This window comes from Ictalurus punctatus, chromosome 14 (assembly GCF_001660625.3).
Source record: "Ictalurus punctatus breed USDA103 chromosome 14, Coco_2.0, whole genome shotgun sequence".
NCBI lineage: Eukaryota > Metazoa > Chordata > Actinopteri > Siluriformes > Ictaluridae > Ictalurus > Ictalurus punctatus.
Genome location: NC_030429.2, coordinates 25,969,925 through 25,995,723, shown reverse-complemented (window position 1 = coordinate 25,995,723; position 25,799 = coordinate 25,969,925). Strand labels below are relative to the sequence as shown.

The following is a 25,799-nucleotide window of genomic DNA, read 5'->3' as shown; positions in this document are numbered from 1 at the left end:
TTTAAATAAAATAAAAATAATTCAAACGAAAATTGTTTAGCTACATTTACTGTTTAGTGCTCACATTTTCTCCTTTCAGACCTCCCATGTGCACCTGAAACAACACGACAGAACGGTATTAGTGATATAATAACTATTGTTGTTATTAGAACTCTATTGTTATAGAGAAAACCTGCAGCTCCTACAAAACCATCAGCGCTTCATGAAGCTTCATGAATCAGTGATTCATCATGAATCAATGATCATGAATCAATGATTCAATGATTTAGTTTTTGATATATAAATGATTTAGATTTGAGATATATATTATTTAGATTGCGCACCTATATTTAACAAAGATATATTTTTGGGGATAAGCCTGTGTTGTGTTTGCAACTGGTTGATATCCACGAGAGTAGATCGCTATGCTGGTGACACCCAGCTCTATTTGTCCTTCCAGCTTGATGATCCATCCGTCTCTGCACGAATCTCTGCTTGCCTGTCTGACATCTCGGGTCTGGATGAGGGAACACCACCTTAAGCTCAACTTGGCAAAATCTGAGCTTCTCGTCATCCCAGGCTGTCCCTCAATCAACCACGACCTCGTCGTACAGCTCGGCTCCACCACACTCAATCCGACCGGGACGGCCAGGAACCTTGGGGTGACTTTTGATGACAGCCTGACCCTTACAGACCACATCTCAACAACTGCACGGTCCTGTAGGTTCATCCTGTACAACATCAAGAAAATCAGACCCTACCTCACCGAACAGGCTGCACAGATACTAGTCCAGGCTCTTGTTATCTCAGAGCTGGACTACTGTAACGCTCTACTCTCGGGCCTCCCGGCAGCTCCATCAAACCCCTTCAGATGATTCAGAATGCAGCAGCACGCCTCGTCTTCAACCAGCCCAAGAGAACCCACGTCACACCCCTCTTCATCTCCCTCCACTGGCTTCCTGTAGCCATCAAATTCAAGACCTTGATGCTCACCTACAAGAGCTTGTCTGGACCAGCATCCTCTACCTCAACACTCTCCTGAAGGCTTACGCTCCCTCACACAATCTGCGATCAATCAACGACCGACGCTTAGTAGTTCCCACTCAGCGTGGCTCAAGATCCCTTTCCAGAACCTTCACACTAACCGTCCCTCAGTGCTGGAATGAACTTCCAACCTCAATCTGGACCGCAGACTCTCTCACCATCTTCAAAACACAGCTAAAGACCCACCTCTTCCACGAACACCTAACTGATCCCTAAAACGCCAACCCCACATTATCTCTTTAAAAAAAATAAAAACATACTCTGGCACTTACACCTCGACTCTGTGCACTTTGCTTCGCTAGAGCGCAGTTATAAATCTTGTACAGTAGCGCTACTCGTATTGTTCTCCGCTCGATATATCGCTCTGCTTGTATTTCCTCATTTCTACGTCGCTTTGGATAAAAGCGTCCGCTGAACGAATAAATGTAAACGTGTGAATGTAGATCGGCAGGACGAGAACGCACGTCCATTCTTTCGAATTGAGAAACAGCCTGAGATTTGTTCATCTCTTGCGCACCGAATCAATGTTTGAGTCAAGGAATTCTTTCGGTTAAGACTGACTTCACTCATGTTTAGCTAATCCACCATGGAATCAGCGAAACTTTTCAAACAAGGCTGACATTCCTTCCCGATTCATTCAGCGGACCGGTGTATGACTCGGGAAATCGTTCTTTCATGATTCTCCAGATTCTCTCCAATTCATCGGCTGACTCTCTGAATCAGTGAATCATTTGGACTTAGCTTTACTCCTCTTTCATTCAGTGAATCAATTCATTTTGAGTTAAATGACTCCCGTTCAAGCACATATGGTCCAAGCTGCAGATTTCCACCATTTCATTTAAACATGGATATACCCACATTTCATAAAACAACACAAAATAGCAACGATTATTAGTTATTTTATATGACGTAAGCTGTGTTTTGTCTGTCTTAAACGGCAGCGTGATCAATCACTGAACGAACAAATCTAAACCAATCATTTAACTGAACAGACTCATATGACTCGAACTGGAAATACTGAAGAAATGACTCACCACATCTCCAGGTATTCCAGCAGGACCTCTCTCACCCTAACACACACACACACACACACACACACACACACACACACACAATTGCAGGTCGAAGGTTCTGCAGATATTTCATATAATCATGATCTCATCATTGCACTTAACCTTGGTCTCTCTCTGTACCTTTTCTCCTTTAACCCCGTGTGCTCCAGGTGCCCCAATCAGACCGCTCAGACCCTGTTCATTTGTGGGGGGGAAACAACACAAAAACAACACTGCATCCATGTTCCAGCACTGTACATTTACAACTACCCTAACGTAACAGTCTTACACGCTAGCGAACAATTCTACAAACTCACGTCTTTTCCAGGAGATCCATGTTTGCCGGGAAAACCATCTAACCCTGGGAGACCCTAAATAATATAATATACTGTGCATTAGAAAAGTATTTAATTGCATTTGCAGATATATAAAACATGACAAACAAGCAGAAAAAAACATTGCATCATACGGTAAACAGCTATGACATTAATGGAAACAAATGGTTTAAATAATAAAAAAATAGGAATATTAACATTAAGTATGACAAAATTAAACGAAATTAAAATAGTAAAATCTCAATAACATTTAAAATAATCATAATAATGTTAAAACATAGCTGCGAGCAGCGATTAAGGGGGCCAAGGACTTTTCGTCAGTTCTTCCCAAAACTTGTTCCCAAGAAGATATCCTACATTTGAAGGTGAAACCTCCAGCCATAGCATAGTTATTGGCTCACTTCTTGTTTTCAGTAGCGCTCGCAAGTTGGAAATAAACTCAACGTGACTAATCTGGTGTCAATATGTAAGAACCTTGCTGAGGTATGTCTTCACTTCCTTTCTGGCGACACAGCCAGCAAATTCGTCTGCAAGTTATGGATGAACCGTTCTGCATATCAAAGATCCAGGAAACGGGTTTTGTGGTTTTGTTCAGGATCGGGCTCATGATGAGATTATGTACATTTTGTGACGACAAAAAAAAATTGTAAGAGAAGAAGCAAAAAAATAAAATTGTCCAGTGAAATGTGTAAGATCACACGTAAAACAAATAATACAATACACTGCAAGTGTGAACGCAGCTTAAATTAGCAGTGTAATTATTGTTGCTGTTGAGTTATGCACTTACGTCGTCTCTTTAGCAAACTGTGATCTGGTCATTGTAATGTAGATACATTCGGTGGTGCTTGAAAGTTTTTGAACCCTTTAGAATTTTCTAGATATTTGCATAAATATGACGTAAAACATCATCGGATTTTTCCGCAAGTCCTAAAAGTAGATGAAGAGAAACCAATTAAACAAACGAGACAAAAATATTATACTCGGTCGTTTATTTATTGGGGAAAAATACCCAAATGATCCAATATGACATATCTGTGAGGGGTAAAAGTGTGAGAACCTCTAGGATTAGCAGTTCATTTGAAGGTGGAATTAAAGTCAGGTGTTTTCAGGCAATGGGGTGACGATCAGGTGTGAGTGAGTGAGTGCCCGGTTTTATTTAAAGAACAGGGATCTATCAGAGTCTGATCTTCACAACACACCTTTGTGGAAGTGTGTAGTGGGGTGTGTGTCGTGGTTAAAACGTCACCCTTATTAACTACGTGGCCAATGAGCTATGAATGTGTCATGGTCGAAAAACCCGCCCCTTCCTTTCGTTGCTACGGACTACAGAGGTATGTGTTCTTAGCTTTGTCGCTTAGCTGTTTGATGCTAGCGTTGTCTACTTCTCATGCGATTTACTTGTTTAGTGTGACGTTGGACTACCGAGACTGTGTGCATGTGTGGTGTGCTGCTCTCTCTCAGTGCGGTGTGCCGTCAAGGCTCCCATCTGTGTAGCATGGTAGTTTAACGTAGCTCCGGTCGGAGCGCCAGCCGTTGCCGTCACAACTATTAAAGAAGCTATCGTGATTTCCGTACGTGCCGTCGTGAGTATCATGTCATCGGATCACGGTAGGTAAAACGTTTAGTTCTATCACTCGAGGTAAATGATCTTGCAAGCTTTCCAAATTGAGGTTCTAACACCGGTTTGTTCTTAGGGTCCTCGATTTTGCATGCGTTAAGGCGGGCTGAGTGAGGTGTGGTCGTTTCGGTGTAGCTCCTCCCCCTCACTCACGGAGCCACGTGGCTGATGATTCTGTTTGTTTTTGCTTCGTTTGTGCTTTGGTTTTGGCTGCTTTGCTGCTTTTGGTTATTTTGTTTTTATTTGTGTTTCCTACTGTCACTAAGATCAGTTTTATTGAATTCAACTGTTGTAACAGTCTTTATCAGTTATCCTGATACTGCTATGTGGTAGTAGTGGTTTTGGTCAGTCTTGGTAAACTTGCTACCTGTAATCAGTTTGAGCTCGAGGTTATCTGGGTTTTTGTGACAGTACGTTTGCTTTTGTTTTGTTTTTATTCTTTTGTTTGCGTGCTTCGAGCATATTGTAATTGATTTTTCTTGTGTCTTTGTGTTTTCCTTGTAGGAGCTGAGTGCTTCCTGATGCTGGGGGAAGTTCTTTGCTGCACCTTAGGCTTTACTTAACTAAGGGTCGTTATTATTGCTGTGTTTATTTGCAGTGAATTTTGTGGGTATGATTCTGATTGTTAGGGTTCAACTCCCTTTTGTATAGCTGGTGCTGTCATACTAGCCTGCCCTTCATACAGGAAGCCTCAGTCCTCCTCTTGTGATTGTTTTATTGACCAATGCCTGACTGTGTTGGTTGCTGTTTTTTGTTTGTTTGTTTGTTTGTTTTTTTAATAATTCTTGGCCAGTCTTAACTTCAAAATAAAATTTATTTTTGTATGGAAACCCATGCCTCCTGCATGTTCTAAGTGGACCGTATTTGTGTGCTTTTATTTGGGTTACTTTACCCATTTTCTTGGGGTGGCATAGTTGCTACGAAACGAGCCACTTGATACAAGTGTATCATGGCACGAACAAAGGAGATTTCTGAGGACCTCAGAAAAAGAGTTGTTGATGCTCATCAGGCTGGAAAAAGTTACCAAACCATCTCTAAAGAGTTTGGACTCCACCGATCCACAGTCGGACAGATTGTGTACAAATTGAGGAAATTTAAGAGCATTGTTATCCTCCCCAGGATGGAGACCAACAAAGATCACACCAAGAGAAAGACGTGTAATAGACCACGAGGTCACAAAGGAACCCAGGGTAGCTTCTAAGCAACTAAAGTCCACTCTCACATTGGCTAATGTTAAAGTTCATGAGTCCACCATCAGGAGAACACCGAACAACAATGCTGTGCATGGCAGGGTTTCAAGAAGAAAACCACCGCTCTCCAAAAAGAACACTGCTGGCCTTCTACAGTTTGCTAAAGATCATGTGGACAAGCCAGAAGACTACTGGAAAAATGTTTTGTGGACGGATGAGACCAAAATAGATATTTTGGCTTAAATGAGAAGCGTTATGTTTGGAGAAAGGAAAACACTGCATTCCAGAATAAGAACCTTATCCCATCTGTGAAATGTGGTGGTACTGTAGTAGTATCGTGGTTTGGGCCTGTTTTGCTGCATCTGGGCCAGGACGACTCACCATCATTGATGGAACAATGAATTCTGAATTATACCAGCGAACTCTACAGGAAAATGTCAGGACATCTGTCCGTGAACTGAATCTGAAGAGAAAGTGGGTCATGCAGCAAGACAACGATCCTAAACACACGAGTCGCTCTACCAAAGAACGGTTAAAGAAGAATAAAGTGAGTGTTTTGGAACGGCCGAGTCAAAGTCCTGACCTTAATCCAGTAGAGATGTTGTGGAAGAACCTGAAGCGAGCAGTTCATGTGAGGAAACCCACCAACACCCCAGAGTCGAAGCTGTTCTGTACTGAGGAACGGGATGAAACTCCTCCGAGCCGATGTGCAGATGATCAACAGTTACCCAAAACGTTTATCTGCAGTTATTACCTCACAAAGGGGGTCACACCAGATACTGAAAGCAAAGGTGCACATACTTTTGCCCCTCACAGAAATTTAATATTGGATCATTTTCCTCAATAAATAAACGACCAAGTATAATATTTCCGTCTCATTTATTTAACTGGATTCTCTATGTCCACTTCTAGGACTCGCGTGAAAATCTGTTGATGTTTTAGATCATATTTATGCGGATATATAGAAAATTCTAAAGGGTTCACAAACTTTCAAGCACCACTGTACATGTATTACATGTTAATTAAGTTATGTGTATATAAAACAAACATGTGCTGTTAGTATATATCCTATAATGCAAAGTATTGGAAGTATTATCAAATCTTCAGTCTCAGTTTGAATGAAATAATAATGTCAGTAAACAGTGAAACAGGAAACGGCGGCTGATGAGACAAAGGACAATCGCGGGTGTTTAGACGATTAGAAAGTGGATCTGTATGCAGTCGAGTGCCCACGTCTCACTCCCAGGACTAAAAGGAAATCTGGAGATTACATCAGTTCAGCAGGATCTGTTTGAGCTATCAGTGTATACACACAGGAAGACACATTTCACTCAAATATGCAGCGTTTTAATTTAAGTTGCTATGAGTTGCACCAGGATTTGACTGAGGACCAGTTCTTACCCTCTCTCCTGCTGTTCCCTTTTCTCCTTTTTTACCCGGATCACCCTGATCACAGACAGACAGAGAGAGAGGGAGAGAGATTAAAGGGTTAAATTCTCATGAGAAAAGCATGTGTCTTTTCAATTTAAAGCCAAAGTCTATCTTAATATAAAACCATAGCTATCTCGTTAATCCAGCTGTAATTCCACTTCATACACACCGGAAATATATCATGGATTAATGTCACGTGGCTTAATCAGCTTGGAATCTGACCTGACCTCGACCCCTGTAAATTGTCCAGCTATAGTCCAAAATCAAATCTGCCCTTTATCTCCAAGATCTTAGAAAAGTTTGAAGCACAGCAGCTATGCTCGTACTTACATAGGAACAACATTCATGAAGTGTATCAGTCGGGATTTAGACCTCATCATAGCACAGAGACAGCGTTAGCTAAAGTAGTAAATGACCTTCTACTGACCTACGATCAGGGTTGTGTCTCCGTACTGTTTTTGATACTATAGATCACACTATTCTACTTGATAGACTAGAAAATGTTGTTGGTATTAAGGGAACGGTCCTCTCCTGGCTCAGGTCTTATCTGACCGATCGTTATCAGCTCGTAGATGTAAATGGAGACTTCTCCACGCATACCGAGGTTAAATTTGGTGTTCCACAAGGTTCTGTTTTAGGCCCACTGCTTTTTACTTTATATACACTACTTATTGGTCAAACTACTCATAAACATGGAATTAGACATTAGCACATGTCTAGAAAGGATTTATTTATTTATAATCGCACTATTCGGTGTCACCCAGATGAGGTTGTTTTCCCTTTCGAGTCTGGTTCGTCTCAAGGTTTCTTCCTCATATCGTCTCAGGGAGCTTTTCCTCGCCAACGTCGCCTCTGGCTGCTCATTAGGTATAAATCCATACATTTAACATCGATATCCTGAACGTATATATTTCTGTAAAGCTGCTTTGGGACAATGTCCATTGTTAAAAGTGCTATACAAATAAAACTGAATTGAATTGAATCGTTTAAATTCAATACACCCGCGTCATTAAACTTCCTAATTAACAACCTGTCATCTGAGCCCCATCAGAAGAGAGAAAATGGACTCCTGGATTGAAGGTGGAGTCTCGTATTAGAGGTCAATTAAGAGGTCAATTATGAGGTTACACAGTGTTTACTTACAGGAACGCCTTTTGGACCAGGTGCTCCAGGGTGTCCTAGGTCACCTTGAATACCCTACGTGAAAAAGTAAATGAATTAATACAACATGAAAAACACAAGTGATTCCTATTCTGCACTGAAATACTGTTTACCCTCATCAACGTCCCACACTTCACATATGAAGGTTCTACATGGAACCCTGCTCATAGGAAATCTCTCGTTGATCCTTTTTTTGGACAATTTGGGAATGCCAATCAGCCTACATGCCTCTGGTCTGGGGGAGGAAACCAGAGTACCTGGACAAAACCCCCAAAGCATAGGAAGAACATGCAAACTCCACGCACACAGGGAGGAGGCGGGATTCCAACCCCCAACCTTGCACCAAGAGGTGCAAGGAAAATGTGCTAGCCACTAAGTCACTGTGCCCCCTGAGACTCCTTCCATAAGTGCTAAATAAACATCTCCATTTTTAAAATCTGTTCATGTGGAGAGTCCACTCTCCATGAGCTGTTACTATAGAAACGGCAACTTATTAATATAAACCTGTGATTTGCAGCTGCACTACTGCCAGAGCTGCTGCTACAGAAAATGAACCGACACCTGACGACCAATCAGAATCCAGAAATCGACATCAATTGCTTGTTCAACGTATAAGACACAAACAGAGAACTTCCTGGTTTTTAGAAGCTGCAGCTAAAAGAGGCTTGTTCTGGATTTTTATACTACTTTATCGGTTTTTTTCCCCGTCTCACCTGTGGTCCGAGTGGTCCGGCTAACCCCGGAGCTCCAGCAGATCCCGTCTCACCCTGTAACACACATGAACAGGACATCATGATTAGGAAGGATCATTTCTGGCCCACGTACACACACCTGGAATTTACACACAGAGTGTCAAAGTGTTTTCTTCACCTGCTGTCCTTTGTCTCCCTTTTTGCCAGCAAGTCCCGGGAGGCCTTCAGATCCCTACAGAACGCATCGGCATGACTGAAGGAGCTTCACGGCACTCAGATCTATATAAAAACTCTTAAACCCTAATCTTAAACTGATTGAGCTTGTAGGTGTTTCTTACCCTCTCTCCCTTGTCACCTTTGACCCCAGGATGACCGTGCTCTCCACTGTCCCCCTGTGGACAAAGCGGGAATTTTAACACCAGAGAGATCAGTGACTCCAGCGTGAAAGGGTTCCTGACATCATGTCGGGAAAACTAATAGATGAGTGTCTCCTCCAGCGGTGTGCAGATGTGAAGGAATAACACACTCAGTGTCGTGCAGCTGCAGTAAACTTATCAACGATGTGAAGCGGAGTTACTCTGTACTACAACGACCTTCAGATAAACCCCAATAACATCGCAACTAATATGATCTGATATCAATTTCTGTACAACGTATACACAAAAACAAATCTTGTTAGAAGACAACGAACTCACAAACGTACCAAACATCTCATTTATTGCCGTTATTAACCCATGAAATGTGGATACAAACGTTACAACAGACAGCGCTAAAGGAACTCTCCAGCGTAGTGATAATGCGAACGATGGCTGACGGAAATCTCACGCTCTCTAAAAGAAAGCCGTTCTGCCTGCTGGACGCTGGCGTCCGGCACTCGTTAGCCACGTTAGCATTGCTAGGTCGGAGCGTTCCTTTAAAGAACATGTAAAGCACCTCAAACACACATGCGTTTGTGGCTTCATGCAGTTTAACCAGCAAACTCCTCAGAAGAACAACACTCGGGCTCATCAGTTCAGCACACGGGCACAGAGAACTCACACGACACACACGACACACACGACATCTAATTAAATCGGTGTATACACTGAACAATGACGCAGTTAGAATGTGGGCTGTGTTCCTATACGCTGGATTTTCTCTCAGTAAGTACCAAAAAGAAGGATTTATCTTCGTAGCTTCAGTGATGACAAAAAAAAACAACAACAAACACCGCATTAGGCCAGTTAAGATAAAGCCTGGAGGTTCAAACAGAACGAAAATAAATAAATAAATGCAAATACCATCAGCAAATGCGCAGCTTTTTTTCGCAGCGAGTTGCAAACAGACATTAGGGACAAGGTTCAGAGACGAGCTCTGCGTTTATAGGGTTTATTATTTATGACATATTCTTACTCTCAGTACTTCCCCAGTGAAGTTTAACAATATTCTTATGATTAAACTACTTTAAATAATATTCACTTCTTTAAACTGCATTGTAGGAGGATATGAGAGTACAAAACTTTGTTTTGAAAAGAAGCGTTGAGGACAACGGGCCAATAAATAAATAAATAAATAAATAAATAAATAAATAAATAAATACAAGAAAAACTGGTAGTGCGCCGATCTCTGATTCACTAACATCTCAAAATAACAAGTCCTAACATCATCAAGGTTTTTAAAAAAAATATATTTATATTTCATATATATATATATATATATATATATATATATATATATATATATATATATATATATATATATATATATATATATAATAAGGTCTGGAGCTATATTGTATGGAAATAAAAAAAGCTAAACAACTAGATGATCACTCAATGTGTGTTTTGTTTTGTTTTATTTTGCAATGTTTTATTTTGCGATGTTTTGTATTGTATTATTTTGTGTTGTTTTATTCGAGCCATCGCTAACATCTTAGCAACAGAAAGTTCTGGAGCTATTTTCTTTTCTGCCACTCAGCTGTTTCTCAAAGACCTGAAATAGCTCAGGACGCTTGTTGTATTTTTGGGACAGACATTTCTGCACCCACCCAGCACTCCTCAGCAGAGAAGTGTGTCTTTGTGTGTGTGTGTGTGTGTGTGTGTGTGTGTGTGTGTGTGTGTATGCTGGTCACCCTCATGGTCAGCATACCCGTAATTCCGACATCATAAATATGCAGAATTTTCAGTTTCCTCCACCCACATGGTGCAGGAGCGCCAACAACTTCATACAGCTAGTAAGAGTGTGTGTGTGTGTGTGCGTGTGTGTGTGAGCTGGACTGCATGTGAGGGTGTAGTTATAGTTCACTTTACAAAATCACACACACACACGGATAAGGACACGGGACATTAGCATGCCATGCTGTGTTTTTATCCACACTGAGGAGTTTGTCTGGTAAATCCATGATCTTACCTTCTCGCCTCTATCTCCTTTGATAGAGAGAGCCTTGCCCTGCAAATAATCCATCAACAACGATCGATTATTGTTCCAGGCAGAGAGAGAGAGAGAGAGAGAGAGAGAGAGAGAGAGAGAGAGAGAGAGAGAGAGAAGCAGCACAGATGGAAAATAGAAAACACAGTGTATTATCTTTGAAATGAAATAATCTTCTGAACAGGATGTTTTTAATCACTAAACACTTTTAATTTTAAAGCTGCTTCATGCGATACCCACTTCTTCACATTATTATTATTATTATTATTATTATTATTATTATTATTATTATTATTATTATTATTATTATTATTGTTGTTGTTGTTGTTGTTGTTGTTGTTGTTGTTATTGTGGTTACTACTGTATTACTTCTTATACTACTAATGATCATTTACAATCACAAGTGTAAATTATAATGATTAATTATAAATATATGCGTATAATACGTTAGGAAATTATTACTTAAAACATCCAATTGTAATTCATTTATCATTTTCATTTCTTATTTCTAATTAGTGATTTACTGTTACGCCTACAGCGCCCTCCACTAATATTATCTAATATTATATTACTAATATTATATTACTAATATTATGTGAAAAATTGTCTTTATTGTTTCACCTTTGATCTTCTGTTAAAAAAAAATCACTAAAATGCTCTGCTCTCGTGGATATCGAACAATTACAAACGCAACACAGGTTCATCCAAACAACATATATACCTTTCTTAAATAACCCCCCAGGTCTTTACCGTCTATAGACTACTAGTCGCATACCTTTTATGTTTCTCTTTCTTTTTCTCATCCTCTTTTTTTGTGTGTGATACTGAGCCCCTGACGGCTTTGACCTTTTCATGATGAAACACCAGTCGAGCACGGACGCTCGCCGCCCTGTACTGTACATCTCTAGCTCTCTTCCTAACAGCATGCCCAGTATCTCCAGGGATACCATATATATATATATATATATATCACATGCAATCATAAACTGTTACCTGAATTAAAAAAACCAGAACGAAATAAGTTACTAATTAATAATAATAATAATAATAATAATAATAATAATAATAATAATGTACTCTCTCTCTTGTGGGTGTGTGAGTCGGGCGGAGGCGGGGGGTGTTGAGGCGTTCACTGGCGCCCCCAACCTGGTGCCTAGTAACGGCGCTGCGTTCTCCACTTTTCCATTATTATTTTTTTTAAAGCAGGTCAAACTGGCTTGCTCTAGAACTAAGCACCAGTGGTGTCCAGGCTAAGATGTTGTTACCATGGCAACAACTCCAGCAAATCAAATCCTATTTACAAGATCTGATCATTTAACTAAGCACCGGTGATGTCCGGGCTGAGATATGGCATCATTTTAGTTTATTTTTGACCATGCCGATGACTCTTTTTAACGAGGGTACTTCTTAGGGAAAAAACGGGGCTTTTTCAAGGGTTCTTTAGCTAGTTAAGATGGTTATTAGCTTCCTGAAGAGGTTCTACTTGGAACCCGCTGTGCTATATATACAGAATCTACCCCATATAATCTACCCTAAGCCCTTTCAGGTGTACAGCGTGATGCGCAAATTGATGTAGCCAAAACAAGGAATTTTTTTTTTAAATGGTTGATAATTCACTTGTGTATATTTTTGGATTGTATATATTCCATAGTGATAGTAAGCCTAGCTAGTTGTGAAGAACCCAAACCTTCACAGTACACACTGTTGTATTGCTAACTCGCTAACGTCACCTCGTTGGAACACACGTTCTAAGACTTGGATGATGAATAAAATCTCTGAGATTATGAAGTAAACGTGGGGAGTCGAATATAAAACTGTTCATGTATTTGTTAAATACATTATTTTAAATCACAAGGCAGCCTTTATTTAAAAAAAAAAAAAAAAAAAAAAAAACTAACTAGTTAATTCCGCAAACCTGTCCAGAAAATAATATAAACCGGTCTTTTAGTGCTAATGTAACCAAGAATTAGTAAGAAATCACTTTTTCCTACAAGTTCTCCTTTCTGCCCTTTAGGTCCTTGTGGTCCCGGAGTGCCCTGAAGGCCCGGATCTCCCTGTGGATGTACAGTTTAGAGGACAGAGTTGAGGAGGGAGTGTCTGTGCGACAGAAAGCAGAGGATATAACACACAAACTCCTGTAAAACATCAGCTGAATTAAAGCGACTGCTTTATGACCTTTTCACCCTTAGGGCCTTGAGCACCGGGCAGACCTGTCTCACCCTGTAGATAGTGAGAAAGAGAGAGAGAGAGAGAGAGAGAGACAGCAAAGAGCGATAAAAGAGAGAGAAGCAGATGAGAAATTGCCATCCAACCTTACATTATGTGTGATATTTACATCGTCAGAGTCTGCCGAGTGTAAATATATCACAGCTGTATGCTTGGTTTCATTTTCAACCGTTTGTATCCATTTGCAAGTTTATTCATGATCCAGTTTTCCTAATGCACTCTTGACCTTTGACCCCTAGGCATCAGGGTCTTACCCTCTCCCCGGTGGTGCAGGAACAGTTGACGGTGTGTTCTCCACTCTTCTGCTCTCCGCTCGTAGGAGTCGGGGTCGGGAGTAAAATAGGCGTGGGTTCAGTGACCACCTGCTTAGGGCACTGAGACACACACATTATTATTATTATTATTATTATTATTATTATTATTATTATTATTATTAATATTATTATTATTATTTTACGTAACATGATATGTTATTACTATGTGATCATGTGACAAACATGTGAAAGTGCATTTCAACTGATCTGGAGAGACAGAGATGGCTGTAATAATTTACGGAGCAGTTCATTTGAGAAACTCTTAATGTACAACCCCAATTCCAAAAAAGTTGGGACGCTGTGTAAATCGTAAATAAAAGCAGAACGCAAATCTCATAAAGCCGTATATTATTCACAATAGAACGTAGAAAACATACCAAATGTTTAAACTGAGGAAATGTGCTGTTTTAAGGGAAAAAATAAGGTCATTTTGAATTTGATGGCCGCAACACGTCTCAAAAAAGTTGGGACAAGGGCGACAAAAGGCTGGAAATGTAAATGTTACTAGCTAAAAAGAATCAGCTGGAGGTTACTTGGGAACAGGTCAGTAATGTGATGAAAAGAGTATCTTAGAGGGGCGGAGTCTCTCAGAAGTAAAGATGGGTAGAACTTCACCGATCTGCGAAGAACTTCGTCTACTATTTGTGGAACAATTTCAGAATAATGTTCCTCAATGTAAAATTGAAAGACTATGAATACCTCATCATCTACAGTAGATAATATCATCAAAAGATTCAGAGAATCTGGAGAAATCTCTGTGCACGAGGGAGAAGGGTGAAAATCAATACTGCATGATCTTTGGGCCCTCGGGCGGCAAAGCTGATTTGTTCATGACACTGATCATTTAAGAAGCTGATCGTTTAAAAGTATATTGTTTATGATGCGGATCATTTAGCAATCTAATTGTTTAGAAGCTGATCATTTATGACACTGATCATTAATGATGCTGATCATTTAAGAAGATGATCATTTGGGAGCTGATCACTTTGAAGCTCATTTGTTTGACACTGATCATTTGGGAGCTGATCATTTGAGAGCTGATCATTTGGAGCTGATCATATGGAGCTGATCATTTGAGAGCTGATCATTTGGAGCTGATCACTTGGAGCTGATCATTTGAGAGCTGATCGTTTGTGAGCTGATCATTTGGAGCTGATCATTTGTGAGCTGATCATTTGAGAGCTGATCATTTGGAGCTGATCATTTGAGAGCTGATCATCTGAGAGCTGATCATCTGAGAGCTGATCATTTGGAGCTGATCATTTGGAGCTGATCATTTGAGAGCTGATCATTTGTGAGCTGATCATTTGGAGCTGATCATTTGTGAGCTGATCATTTGAGAGCTGTTCATCTGAGAGCTGATCATTTGGAGCTGATCATTTGTGAGCTGATCATTTGTGAGCTGATCATTTGGGAGCTGATCATTTAAGGAGCTGATCATTTGGGAGCTGATCATTTGGAGCTGATCATTTGGGAGCTGATCATTTGGGAGCTGATCATTTGGAGCTGATCATTTGGGAGCTGATCATTTGGAGCTGATCATTTGGGAGCTGATCATTTGAGAGCTGATCATCTGAGAGCTGATCATCTGAGAGCTGATCATTTGGAGCTGATCATTTGGAGCTGATTATTTGAGAGCTGTTCATCTGAGAGCTGATCATTTGGAGCTGATCATTTGTGAGCTGATCATTTGGGAGCTGATCATTTGGAGCTGATCATTTGTGAGCTCATCATTTGGGAGCTGATCATTTGTGAGCTGATCATTTGGGAGCTGATCATTTGGGAGCTGATCATTTGGGAGCTGATCATTTGGAGCTGATCATTTGGGAGCTGATCATTTGGAGCTGATCATTTGTGAGCTGATCATTTGGAGCTGATCATTTGGGAGCTGATCATTTAAGGAGCTGATGTTTATAACATTGATCATTTAGCAAACTAATTGTTTAGAAGCTAATCATTTATGACACACATTATTTCAAAGCTAATCGTTTAGAAGATGATACTGATTGTCTAGAAGCTAATTGTTTAGAACCTGATTACTTAGCAACCCGATCATTTACAAAACGGATCATTTAGGAAGCTGGTGCTGGTCATGTTAATGCTGATGCTTTAAAAACTGATTGTTCATGGAGCTGCTCATGGAATCAGATCATTTAAAGCTTTAAAGCTGATCTTTTAAAGAACCTGGGGTGTGTGTGTGTGTGTGTGTGTGTGTGTGTGTGTGTGTGTGTGTGTGTGTGAGACACTCACAGGGCCTCCAGGCAGGTCACAGCATGTCTCCTGCTCTGCCTGCTTAGAGTCGCAGTAGATTACCATCCTCTGAAGGTCGAACTGTGGAGGACGAGTTAGGAAACGAAACATGATGCTGATTATTTGAGAAGTGATGATTCAGTCAGTATTTGTCATTGACTCACGTCGATGGGGACGCTGTCGTAGAGTCTCTTGCCGATGACGGTTTTGCCCTGGATGTCGATGTCCTCTCTGTCCTCGATCGGTAGGGTCTGGATGAGTTTGCAGTCCAGATAGAGCGAGACGGATTTGGCGTGGATGCTCAGGCCGATCTTGTGCCAGTTTCTGTCAAATAGGTTTTCCACATCCGGGCTGCGGAACACGGCTCGGACTGCGTCTTTGGTCAAGCCCACGGCGTTGTACTCCACCGCTTTATTCTCTCCATCTAGACGGATAGAAACCTGCAAGAGAGATAAAGACTAGACAAGGTCTTGACCACTAAAACAAGCATAGGATACAGTGTGTGAGGTAAATCTCAGGTACACACACTTCTCAAAACATCAGGAATTGAGTAATACATGACCTTGACATAAAGCAGCTGATCATTAGAAAACCTGATCAATTTATAAGCTGCTTAATTTTGAAATCTGATCATTCACAGCCTGTTCCTCTAGGGGGCGATTGCTTGAAAAGCTAGGAAGCTGATCATTTAAGATACTGATCATTTTAAAGGTGATCATTTTGGAAGCTGACTGAATCTGACTCTTTATGAAACTGATCCTTTAAGGAGCTGAGCATTTAGATGCTGTTTATTTACAAAGCTCAATATTTAAGAAGCTGATCGTTTTGAAAACTGATCATGCAGAAACTGTTCCTTTATTGTTTTAAAAGCTGGTCATTTAGGAAACTGATCCTTTAGCAACTGATCGTTTAGCAAGCTGATCATTAGGAAGCTGATCATTTAGGAAGCTGATCATTTAGTTAGCTGATCGTTTAATTAGCTGATCATTTAGGAAGCTGATCATTTAGGAAGCTGATCGTTTAATTAGCTGATCATTTAGGACGCTGAGCATTTAGGAAGCTGATGATTTAGGAAGCTGATCATTAGAAAGCTGATAATTTAGAAAGATAATCCTTTAGGAAGCTGATCATTTAGTTAGCTGATCGTTTAGGAAGCTGATCATTAGGAAGCTGTTCATTTAGCAAGATAATCCTTTAGGAAGCTGATCATTTAGTTAGCTGATCATTTAGGAAGCTGATCATTTAGTCAGCTGATCATTTAAGAGGCTGATCATTAGGAAGCTGATCATTTAGCAAGATAATCCTTTAAGACGCTGATCATTTAGTTAGCTGATCGTTTAGGAAGCTGATCGTTAGTTAGCTGATCGTTTAGGAAGCTGATTATTTCGTTAGCTGATCATTTAGGAAACTAATCGTTTAGGAAGCTGATCATTAGGAAGCTGATCATTGGGAAGCTGATCATTAGGAAGCTGATCATTGGGAAGCTGATCATTAGGAATCTGATCATTGGGAAGCTCATCATTGGGAAGCTGATCATTAGGAAGCTGATCGTTGGGAAGCTGATCATTAGGAAGCTGATCATTGGGAAGCTGATCATTAGGAAGCTGATCATTGGGAAGCTGATCATTAGGAAGCTGATCATTGGGAAGCTGATCATTAGGAAGCTGATCATTTCGTTAGCTGATCATTTAGCAAGATAATCTTTTAAGAAGCTGATCATTAGGAAGCTGATCATTGGGAAGCTCATCATTGGGAAGCTGATCATTAGGAAGCTGATCATTTAGCTTGATGATCATTTAGGAAGCTGATCATTTTAAAGGTGATCATTTTGGAAGCTGTTAACATAGAATAATTGATAATTTAATACATTAAACTTTAGAAGCTGATTTTTTTAGCAAGCTGATAATGAATATGGGGTCCATCAAGTTCTGGGGAAACCTGTGCTTTTATATCAATCAGCAGCTGATCATTTAAGAAGCCGGTGATTTAGGAAGCCGATGATGGATATGTGGTCCATCAACTACCAGCTGAGCAAAATTGTATGCTACTGTAGTAGATATTTAAACTACTTAAATCTATTTGAATCGCCTTCTGGTTCCCCAGTGGGCTTTACTGACCTGAGGGATGCCGTACTTGTCGTAGACCTGCCACAGGTACCAGTCCTCCCTCCTAGACGTCTTTCTGAATTTGAACGTGGTAACGAAGGCGTATTCATCTGGGAGGCCTTGTGAAAACACGTTTCTGTAACACACAGGAGAAGAGGAGAGAGATTCTTTACAAGATGCTCATCCCGAAATTCTGTAGAAACGTATTCGTTACAATCCACCAGCAGCTGATCATTTATAAAGCTGATCATTTATTAAACTGATCATTTATAAAGCTGATCATTTATAAAGCTGATCATTTATAAAGCTGATCATTTATAAAGCTGATCATTTATAAAGCTGATAATTTATTAAACTGATCATTTATAAAGCTGATCATTTATAAAGCTGATCATTTATTAAACTGATCATTTATAAAGCTGATCATTTATAAAGCTGATCATTTATTAAACTGATCATTTATAAAGCTGATCATTTATAAAGCTGATCATTTATAAAGCTGATCATTTATAAAGCTGATCATTTATTAAACTGATCATTTATTAAACTGATCATTTATAAAGCTGATCATTTATTAAACTGATCATTTATAAAGCTGATCATTTATTAAAATGATCATTTATTAAAGTGATCATTTATAAAGCTGATCATTTATTAAACTGATCATTTATAAAGCTGATCATTTATAAAGCTGATCATTTATTAAACTGATCATTTATAAAGCTGATCATTTATAAAGCTGATCATTTATTAAACTGATCATTTATAAAGCTGATCATTTATTAAACTGATCATTTATAAAGCTGATCATTTATTAAAATGATCATTTATTAAACTGATCATTTATAAAGCTGATCATTTATTAAACTGATAATTTATAAAGCTGTTCATTTATTAAACTGATCATTTATTAAACTGATCATTTATAAAGCTGTTCATTTATTAAACTGATCATTTATAAAGCTGATCATTTATTAAACTGATCATTTATAAAGCTGTTCATTTATTAAACTGATCATTTATAAAGCTGATCATTTATTAAACTGATCATTTATAAAGCTGATCATTTATTAAACTGATCATTTATAAAGCTGTTCATTTATTAAACTAATCATTTATAAAGCTGATCATTTATAAAGCTGATCATTTATTAAAATGATCATTTATTAAAGTGATCATTTATTAAACTGATAATTTATAAAGCTGATCATTTATTAAACTGATCATTTATTAAACTGATCATTTATAAAGCTGATCATTTATTAAACTGATCATTTATTAAACTGATCATTTATAAAGCTGATCATTTATTAAACTGATCATTTATAAAGCTGTTCATTTATTAAACTGATCATTTATTAAACTGATCATTTATTAAACTGATCATTTATAAAGCTGATCATTTATTAAACTGATCATTTATAAAGCTGATCATTTATTAAACTGATCATTTATTAAACTGATCATTTATTAAACTGATCATTTATTAAACTGATCATTTATAAAGCTGTTCATTTATTAAACTGATCATTTATTAAACTGATCATTTATTAAACTGATCATTTATAAAGCTGATCATTTATTAAACTGATCATTTATAAAGCTGATCATTTATTAAACTGATCATTTATTAAACTGATCATTTATTAAACTGATCATTTATTAAACTAATCATTTATTAAACTGATCATTTATTAAACTAATCATTTATAAAGCTGATCATTTATTAAACTGATCATTTATTAAACTGATCATTTATAAAGCTGATCATTTATTAAACTGATCATTTATAAAGCTGATCATTTATTAAACTGATCATTTATTAAACTGATCATTTATTAAACTGATCATTTATTGAACTGATCATTTATTAAACTAATCATTTACTGTAGAAAGCTGATCATTTATAAAGCTGATCATTTATAAAGCTGATCATTTATTAAACCGATCATTTATTAAACTGATCATTTACTGTAGAAAGCTGATCATTTAGGGAGATAATTCCATTCTTATCATTTCAAAAGCTGAAATTTAAGAAGCTTATCATTTAACTCGTATAATTTTATAGCCGCGTATATAGAAGCTATTGATCTGAAAGCTGACCATTTTACGAGTCGACCATTAGAGCTGATCAGTTTGGAAGCTGATCGTTTTAGAAGTGAATCATTTTGAAAGCTGATCATTCAAAAGTCTGAAACTGATGATCATCATTTAACGGTCTGATCGTGTAGTGGCGGAAATTTCTATATTTTGAAAAATCTACTTAGCTGTTCCTTACTTCCCAGGCAATCTTTCAGAAACGGATGGACACTCTAGCAGTTAGGCCTGTGTGCAAATGCCTGTTCTCTCTGAGCGTCAGAAAGATGATAACAGTAAGTTGTATATTTTAAACTGATATAAAAGCATGTTCGCATTAAATGTACTAATACACTTTAAATGTACAATGGCTGATGCGAACTAAAGTCAGAGGATTTACTAATTAGACCTGTGGTTTCATTTTATTTATATTTATATTAGCTTAAATTATTTTATTACTCTGTCTAGCCCTGCTCTACCACTTTTTGCTTACATACATCCAAATAAATATGATATATGATTATATTTATTACACATATTGAAATTTTATACCTAGAAAGGGAAACGCGAGGTGACTGACTACATGCTAGTTCCAGGTGTGTATCATGTTGTGTGTTTGGATCATTATTCGTGTGGTACTCACTCAGTCTGCTGGACGATAGGCATAGTCCCCAGTCTCACATAGGAGCTCTGTCCAGGGTCAGACTTCTCCCCCAGAACATCCCTCACATTAAAGTACTCCATCAGGTCAAAGCCTGGGGTTCAACAGCAGATCACAATCACATTGCATTAATATTGTTTAAAAAAAAATAAATAAATATAAAAAAATCTGTTAGTCATTTCAGTGTATGACCACTAGAGGGAGCGTGTATCAAAATATAGCCTAAAATAAATCTAATTAATAGAAATGTGGGGTTTTTTTTTTGTTTTTTTTTTTTTTAGGAACTAGCTACTTGCGACATTTTAAGAACATTTTGAGGACCTGGCCTCTTCTTCTAATGATTATAAATATTAAATGAATTGTCAGTGTTTAAAGCACTCGGGCCGGTTATATTCCATATGCATTCTATACATTTCCCTAATAACATAAATAGGTTTTCAGTAAATAAATTACTTAAGGTGTCATATTCGTATTGGCGGGCACCGAGACTTTTTGTTACTGACACACCTCTGACTCGAGTTAGCATGTTGTAATAATGACATTGTGATGCCGTTTGAGAACGCAGGGGGTACACGAGTGTGGTTACTTTTTCCGGTTCTAGATCTCAGAGCCACTAATTACCCCTGTGCGTCACATCTGCTTCCATTAAACATTCAAATGCACTCACTGGGGCAGATATCGCAAGTGTGACATTGGTGTTCCAATAGAAAGCTGTGTGTGTATGAGAGAGAGAGAGACTGAGAGAGAGAGAGAGAGAGAGAGAGAGAGAGAGAGAGAGAGAGAGAGTTTCGTGCTGTGGTTTGTCTCGATCAACCACCACATTACAGTGGCAGAAAGACCACACTCCTGTACACAACACATGCATTTCCATGGCAACAGGGCGTTTACCCAGCCGAGTGTGCAATCTGGTGTGATGTTAATGTTCCTCATCAAGGAAACACACAAACCTCTGAAGACTGAAGCTTCAGTAGGTTTGAAGGTTTAATTGAAGGTTCTCCCTTCAATTAAAAAGTGTGTGACCTCATGAGAGAGAACGCGTGCAAGAGAGAGAGAGAGAGAGAGAGAGAGAGAGAGAGAGAGAGAGTGTTTTCAAAAAGGTCATTGTTCTCATCCCATCAGTCTTACAAGAACAGCTTTCTATACACTCGGGGTGTAACAATATCTGAATCTGATTTCAAACCCAAAGTGGGCGTGGTCTAAACAAGACCCCACGAAACCCTTCTAGACACCATTTTTGTCTCATCAACTTCAACAGAGATAAAAAAGAGAGGCTGGTAAGGGAAATGATTCGCTGCACATGACTTAAACTGAAAATGATTCACTCCTAATTTTTATAAATGTGAAAGTGATTCACTGCAAATGATTCAAACTGAAAATGATTCACTGGAACTGATTCACTGCAAATGATTCAAACATTAAAATTTTCCACTGCTAATGAAAAGGATTCCCTGCAAATGATTCGCAGTAAATGATTCACACATGAAAATAGTTCACTGTGAATGATTCAAACATGACAATGATTCACTGCTAATGAAAACGATTCACTGTAAATGATTCAAACATGAAAGTAATTCACTGCTAATGATTTAAACATGAAAATGACTCACTCCAAATGAAACAATTCACTACCCATGACTTAAACTGAAAACGATTTGCTGCTGATTTTATAACCGTGAAAATAGTTCACTGAAATGAATCGCACATGAAAATGATTCACTGCAAATGAAAATGATTCACTTCAAATGAAATGATTCACTTAAACTGACAATGGGCCCACTGTATTACAAGTATGTAATCGTGAAAATGATTCACTGCAAATGATTCAAATTGAATATGATTCACTTTAAATGATTCTCACATGAAAATTATTAGTTGCTAATGATTTAAACGTGAAATTAAAATTATTTTTGTAAAGCTTCTATGTGAAAAAACATGATGTAATAACATTTAATTGAACTGAATTCACAGAAAATTATTCACTTCAAATGACTCAAATGTGGATATGATTCATTGCAACAGATTCAAACATGAAAATGATTTAATGTGACTACTGCTGGCTCTATTTGTGTGTGTGTGTGTGTGTGTGTGTGTGTGTGTGCGTGTGTGTGTGTGTGTGTGTGTGTGTGTGTGTGTGTGTGTGTGTGTGTGTGTGTGTGTGTGTGTGTGTATGTGTATAGAAAAAGCTCAGGAACAGGTGGCCACACACTATAACACATATCCTGCTCTCCATCAGTGACAAACTCTAAAGTATCCTTAAACCCAGCAGCAGCGTGTGGCAGTGACTCGACTCCCACGCTGACATTCCTTTAGATAGAAACGTCTCCTGCTCTCGCCTGCTTTTCTACAACAGTGAAAGTCCTGCAGTGACACAAATATTCAACAAACAAAACAACAACAAATCCAAATCTACACAGACGTCTTTTCTGTTGTCTAATCAAACAGCTTTTTAATTCTGGTAAGAGCTGGCAAAAAATGTCATCATGATACATGATACTGTGGAAATTTATATTATATTATTGCAGAAATATGATCATCATCATATTTTCACACAAATCCTAAAAGTAGATCCTTGGAGATGTTTTCTCCACTCGAACCGTCCTCTTCACAGTGTGTTGAGACGATACAGACACACGTCCAATTCCAGGTCGATTCATAACATTTCCAGTGGACTGGAACGTCTTAATTATTACCCTGATGGTGAAATGGGCGTTTTCAATGCTTGTGCTATTTTCTTATAGACACGCCCCATTGTGTGAAGCTCAACAACCTTTTGCTGCACATCACAGCTGTATTCCTCGCTCTTACCCATTGTTATGAATGACTAAGTGAATTTGGCCTGTGTGTTACCTCATATTTATACCCCTGTGAAACAGGAAGTCATGGTTGAACAATTTCCTGTTCCTAGTCCCCCAGGTGTACTAAAAAAATGCAAAATATTACTGGGAATATACTTCAAATATATTTTTCTCATATGAATTCATAGGGGTGCCAATAATTGTTAACCTGTAAACCTGTGTTGTGTTTGAAGTAGTTTGATATCCATGAGAGCAGAGTATTTTTTATTTTTTTTTTTAGCAAAAGATCAAAAGGTTAAACAATAAAGACGATTTTTCACAACCTTCTTCGCTCATATTTATCAAGGGTGCCGATATTAGTGGAGGGCGCTGTGGGTCATATTTATGCAGAAATATAGGAAATTCAAAAGGGTTCACAAACTTTCAAGCACCACTGTACAGTATGTGTAATTGTGCACGGTTCAATAACTAAATTATCCCAGCTAAATATTTGTTAAAAACCACAATATACTTTTAATTACTATGTAGATTATTATTATTATTATTATTATTATTATTATTATTATTATTATTATTAATTTATTTATTAACAGAAAGGGTTTTAATGAACAGAGAGGATTTTTAACTGAGGGTGAAGATGAATTATCTCTCTAAAAAAAAAAAAATCAATAATGATTTGACTAATAAAAACTTTATTTATTCGCAGAATGTGACATCATCATATCCCCCAGCCCTGTTCCTGTATGTTTGCTTCCTGTATAGACATGAAAGTACATATAGACTACATACACACACTCATTAGTCATTATCTCAGTACAAATATCTCATTAAAAATAATAGAATTTACTACTTTTATAGATTTGTTTACAAATTTCCGCATCAGTTGACGCCGTCACATGTTGGGGGCGGGGCTTACAGGATAAGGGCTGGGCCTATGAGTGGAAGTATACCAAATTGAGTATTAGGTTAAAATATGATTATTTAAGAATAACAATAATAAATCCTCCATGAACTCTATTTAGCTCTACATTACAGCATTTAGACTTAAATATTTAAAAGGAAGTAGACTACTCCAAGTTCTTCCAGCTTAATTTTCTCTTTACTTTACTACTGTGATTCTCATGGTGTGTGTGTGTGTGTGTGTGTGTGTGTGTGTGTGTGTGTGTGTGTGTCAGTTCTCCCCCTGTAGCTTCACCACGAGCCTGTAATTAGAAAGGCAAAGCCGAGTGTATAATCATTCCTCCAGAGGAGAGCTATTTTGGACTCTGTGTGTGTGTGTGTGTGTGTGTGTGTGTGTGTGTCGGTGTGTGTGTGTGTGTGTGTTTGGAAAAAGTGGGAGCAGAGCACAGCTGTCTGAGAAACGAAGCGAGGACTTTAATGACACGCTCCTCTGATCCACATCTGTTCATATCAGACCACATGGTCACATAGGCTTACGTACGGCTTCACACACACACACACACACACACACACACACACACACACACACACACACACACACACACACACACACGCGCACACACACACAGAATAACTGTAGGTTAGCAGAACGTCTTCAGTGCGTCAGTCTTTCTGGGTGTTCTGCAACGCTTGGGTGCACATATTTATGCACTGTACTATATTTTATTATATGATATAGTTTTTATTTATTAACTGTAACAGATTTAAGTCCAAAGGTACTCGCTCATGTACCTGCACGAGGCCAAACTGAAGGTGATAAACATGCGCAGCTGGACTACACTACGTTCGGTAAACATTTGTTGTCTGACATGATGCTGAGTGTTTTCCCACTCGATGCTTTAGCTGAGCTTGTGTGTTTTGGGAATGTGCCGTTTACTGTAACAGCATGACCGCGTAATTAGCACCTGGAATCGCTGAGATCCCGTCGAGTCGGTGGCATCCCAGATCACCTAAACCTCAGAGGCACTTTTCTACTCGGCTGCCGTTTGTTTGTTTGGTTGGTTTTGTCTGAGAGCCACGTAGATAAAAAATAAATAAATAAAAAAAAAAAACATTACTCATTCAGGACTTTGTAACTACACGGTCTACATGAGAAAAGGAAAGTTGTGGGTTTTAAAATAGTTTTTCTAGAATTTAGACGAACGTAATGCAATCTATGTAGATTACTAAAACTGCTTATAACAGTGCGCTCGGTCTAATACGTTATCGTTTCTATAGTAACAGCTCATTCACAGGGACGTGTATGGCAGACGCTCCACATAAACCGGCTTTAAAATGTGTAATTGTCGTTACGGTAATGTTTTCTTAAAGTATGGAGTTGTTTATATAACATTTATGGAAGGAGTCTCCAGTCACAACTCCATAACTTTGCATATAACTTTCATAACATTACATACAACCTTAATGACTTTGCATATAACCTTCAGAACCTTCATAACATTGCATAAAACCTTCATAACGTTTGTGACTTTGCATACAACCTTCAGAACCTTCATCACATTGC

General features: G+C 38.4%; 1 protein-coding gene across 2 annotated transcripts in view; it reads right to left on the bottom strand.

Moving 5' to 3' along the window:
• The window catches only part of col22a1 (collagen, type XXII, alpha 1), a 75,537-nt gene that overhangs the window by 26,920 nt on the left and 22,818 nt on the right, over window positions 1–25,799 (bottom strand). The window contains exons 5-21 of one of the 2 annotated variants that reach the window (XM_053685776.1): window positions 20,523–20,634; window positions 17,816–17,939; window positions 15,863–16,138; window positions 15,699–15,779; window positions 13,389–13,508; window positions 13,084–13,128; window positions 12,900–12,962; window positions 10,891–10,929; window positions 8,841–8,894; window positions 8,681–8,734; window positions 8,524–8,577; window positions 7,793–7,846; window positions 6,620–6,664; window positions 2,393–2,446; window positions 2,217–2,270; window positions 2,058–2,093; window positions 65–94 (exon numbers count right to left, since the gene is read on the bottom strand). In XM_053685776.1, the coding sequence (XP_053541751.1) occupies window positions 65–94; window positions 2,058–2,093; window positions 2,217–2,270; window positions 2,393–2,446; window positions 6,620–6,664; window positions 7,793–7,846; window positions 8,524–8,577; window positions 8,681–8,734; window positions 8,841–8,894; window positions 10,891–10,929; window positions 12,900–12,962; window positions 13,084–13,128; window positions 13,389–13,508; window positions 15,699–15,779; window positions 15,863–16,138; window positions 17,816–17,939; window positions 20,523–20,634 (1,295 nt within the window). The remainder of the gene's footprint in view (window positions 1–64; window positions 95–2,057; window positions 2,094–2,216; window positions 2,271–2,392; window positions 2,447–6,619; window positions 6,665–7,792; window positions 7,847–8,523; window positions 8,578–8,680; window positions 8,735–8,840; window positions 8,895–10,890; window positions 10,930–12,899; window positions 12,963–13,083; window positions 13,129–13,388; window positions 13,509–15,698; window positions 15,780–15,862; window positions 16,139–17,815; window positions 17,940–20,522; window positions 20,635–25,799) is intronic. The other variant, XM_053685777.1, reaches the window with a different exon arrangement.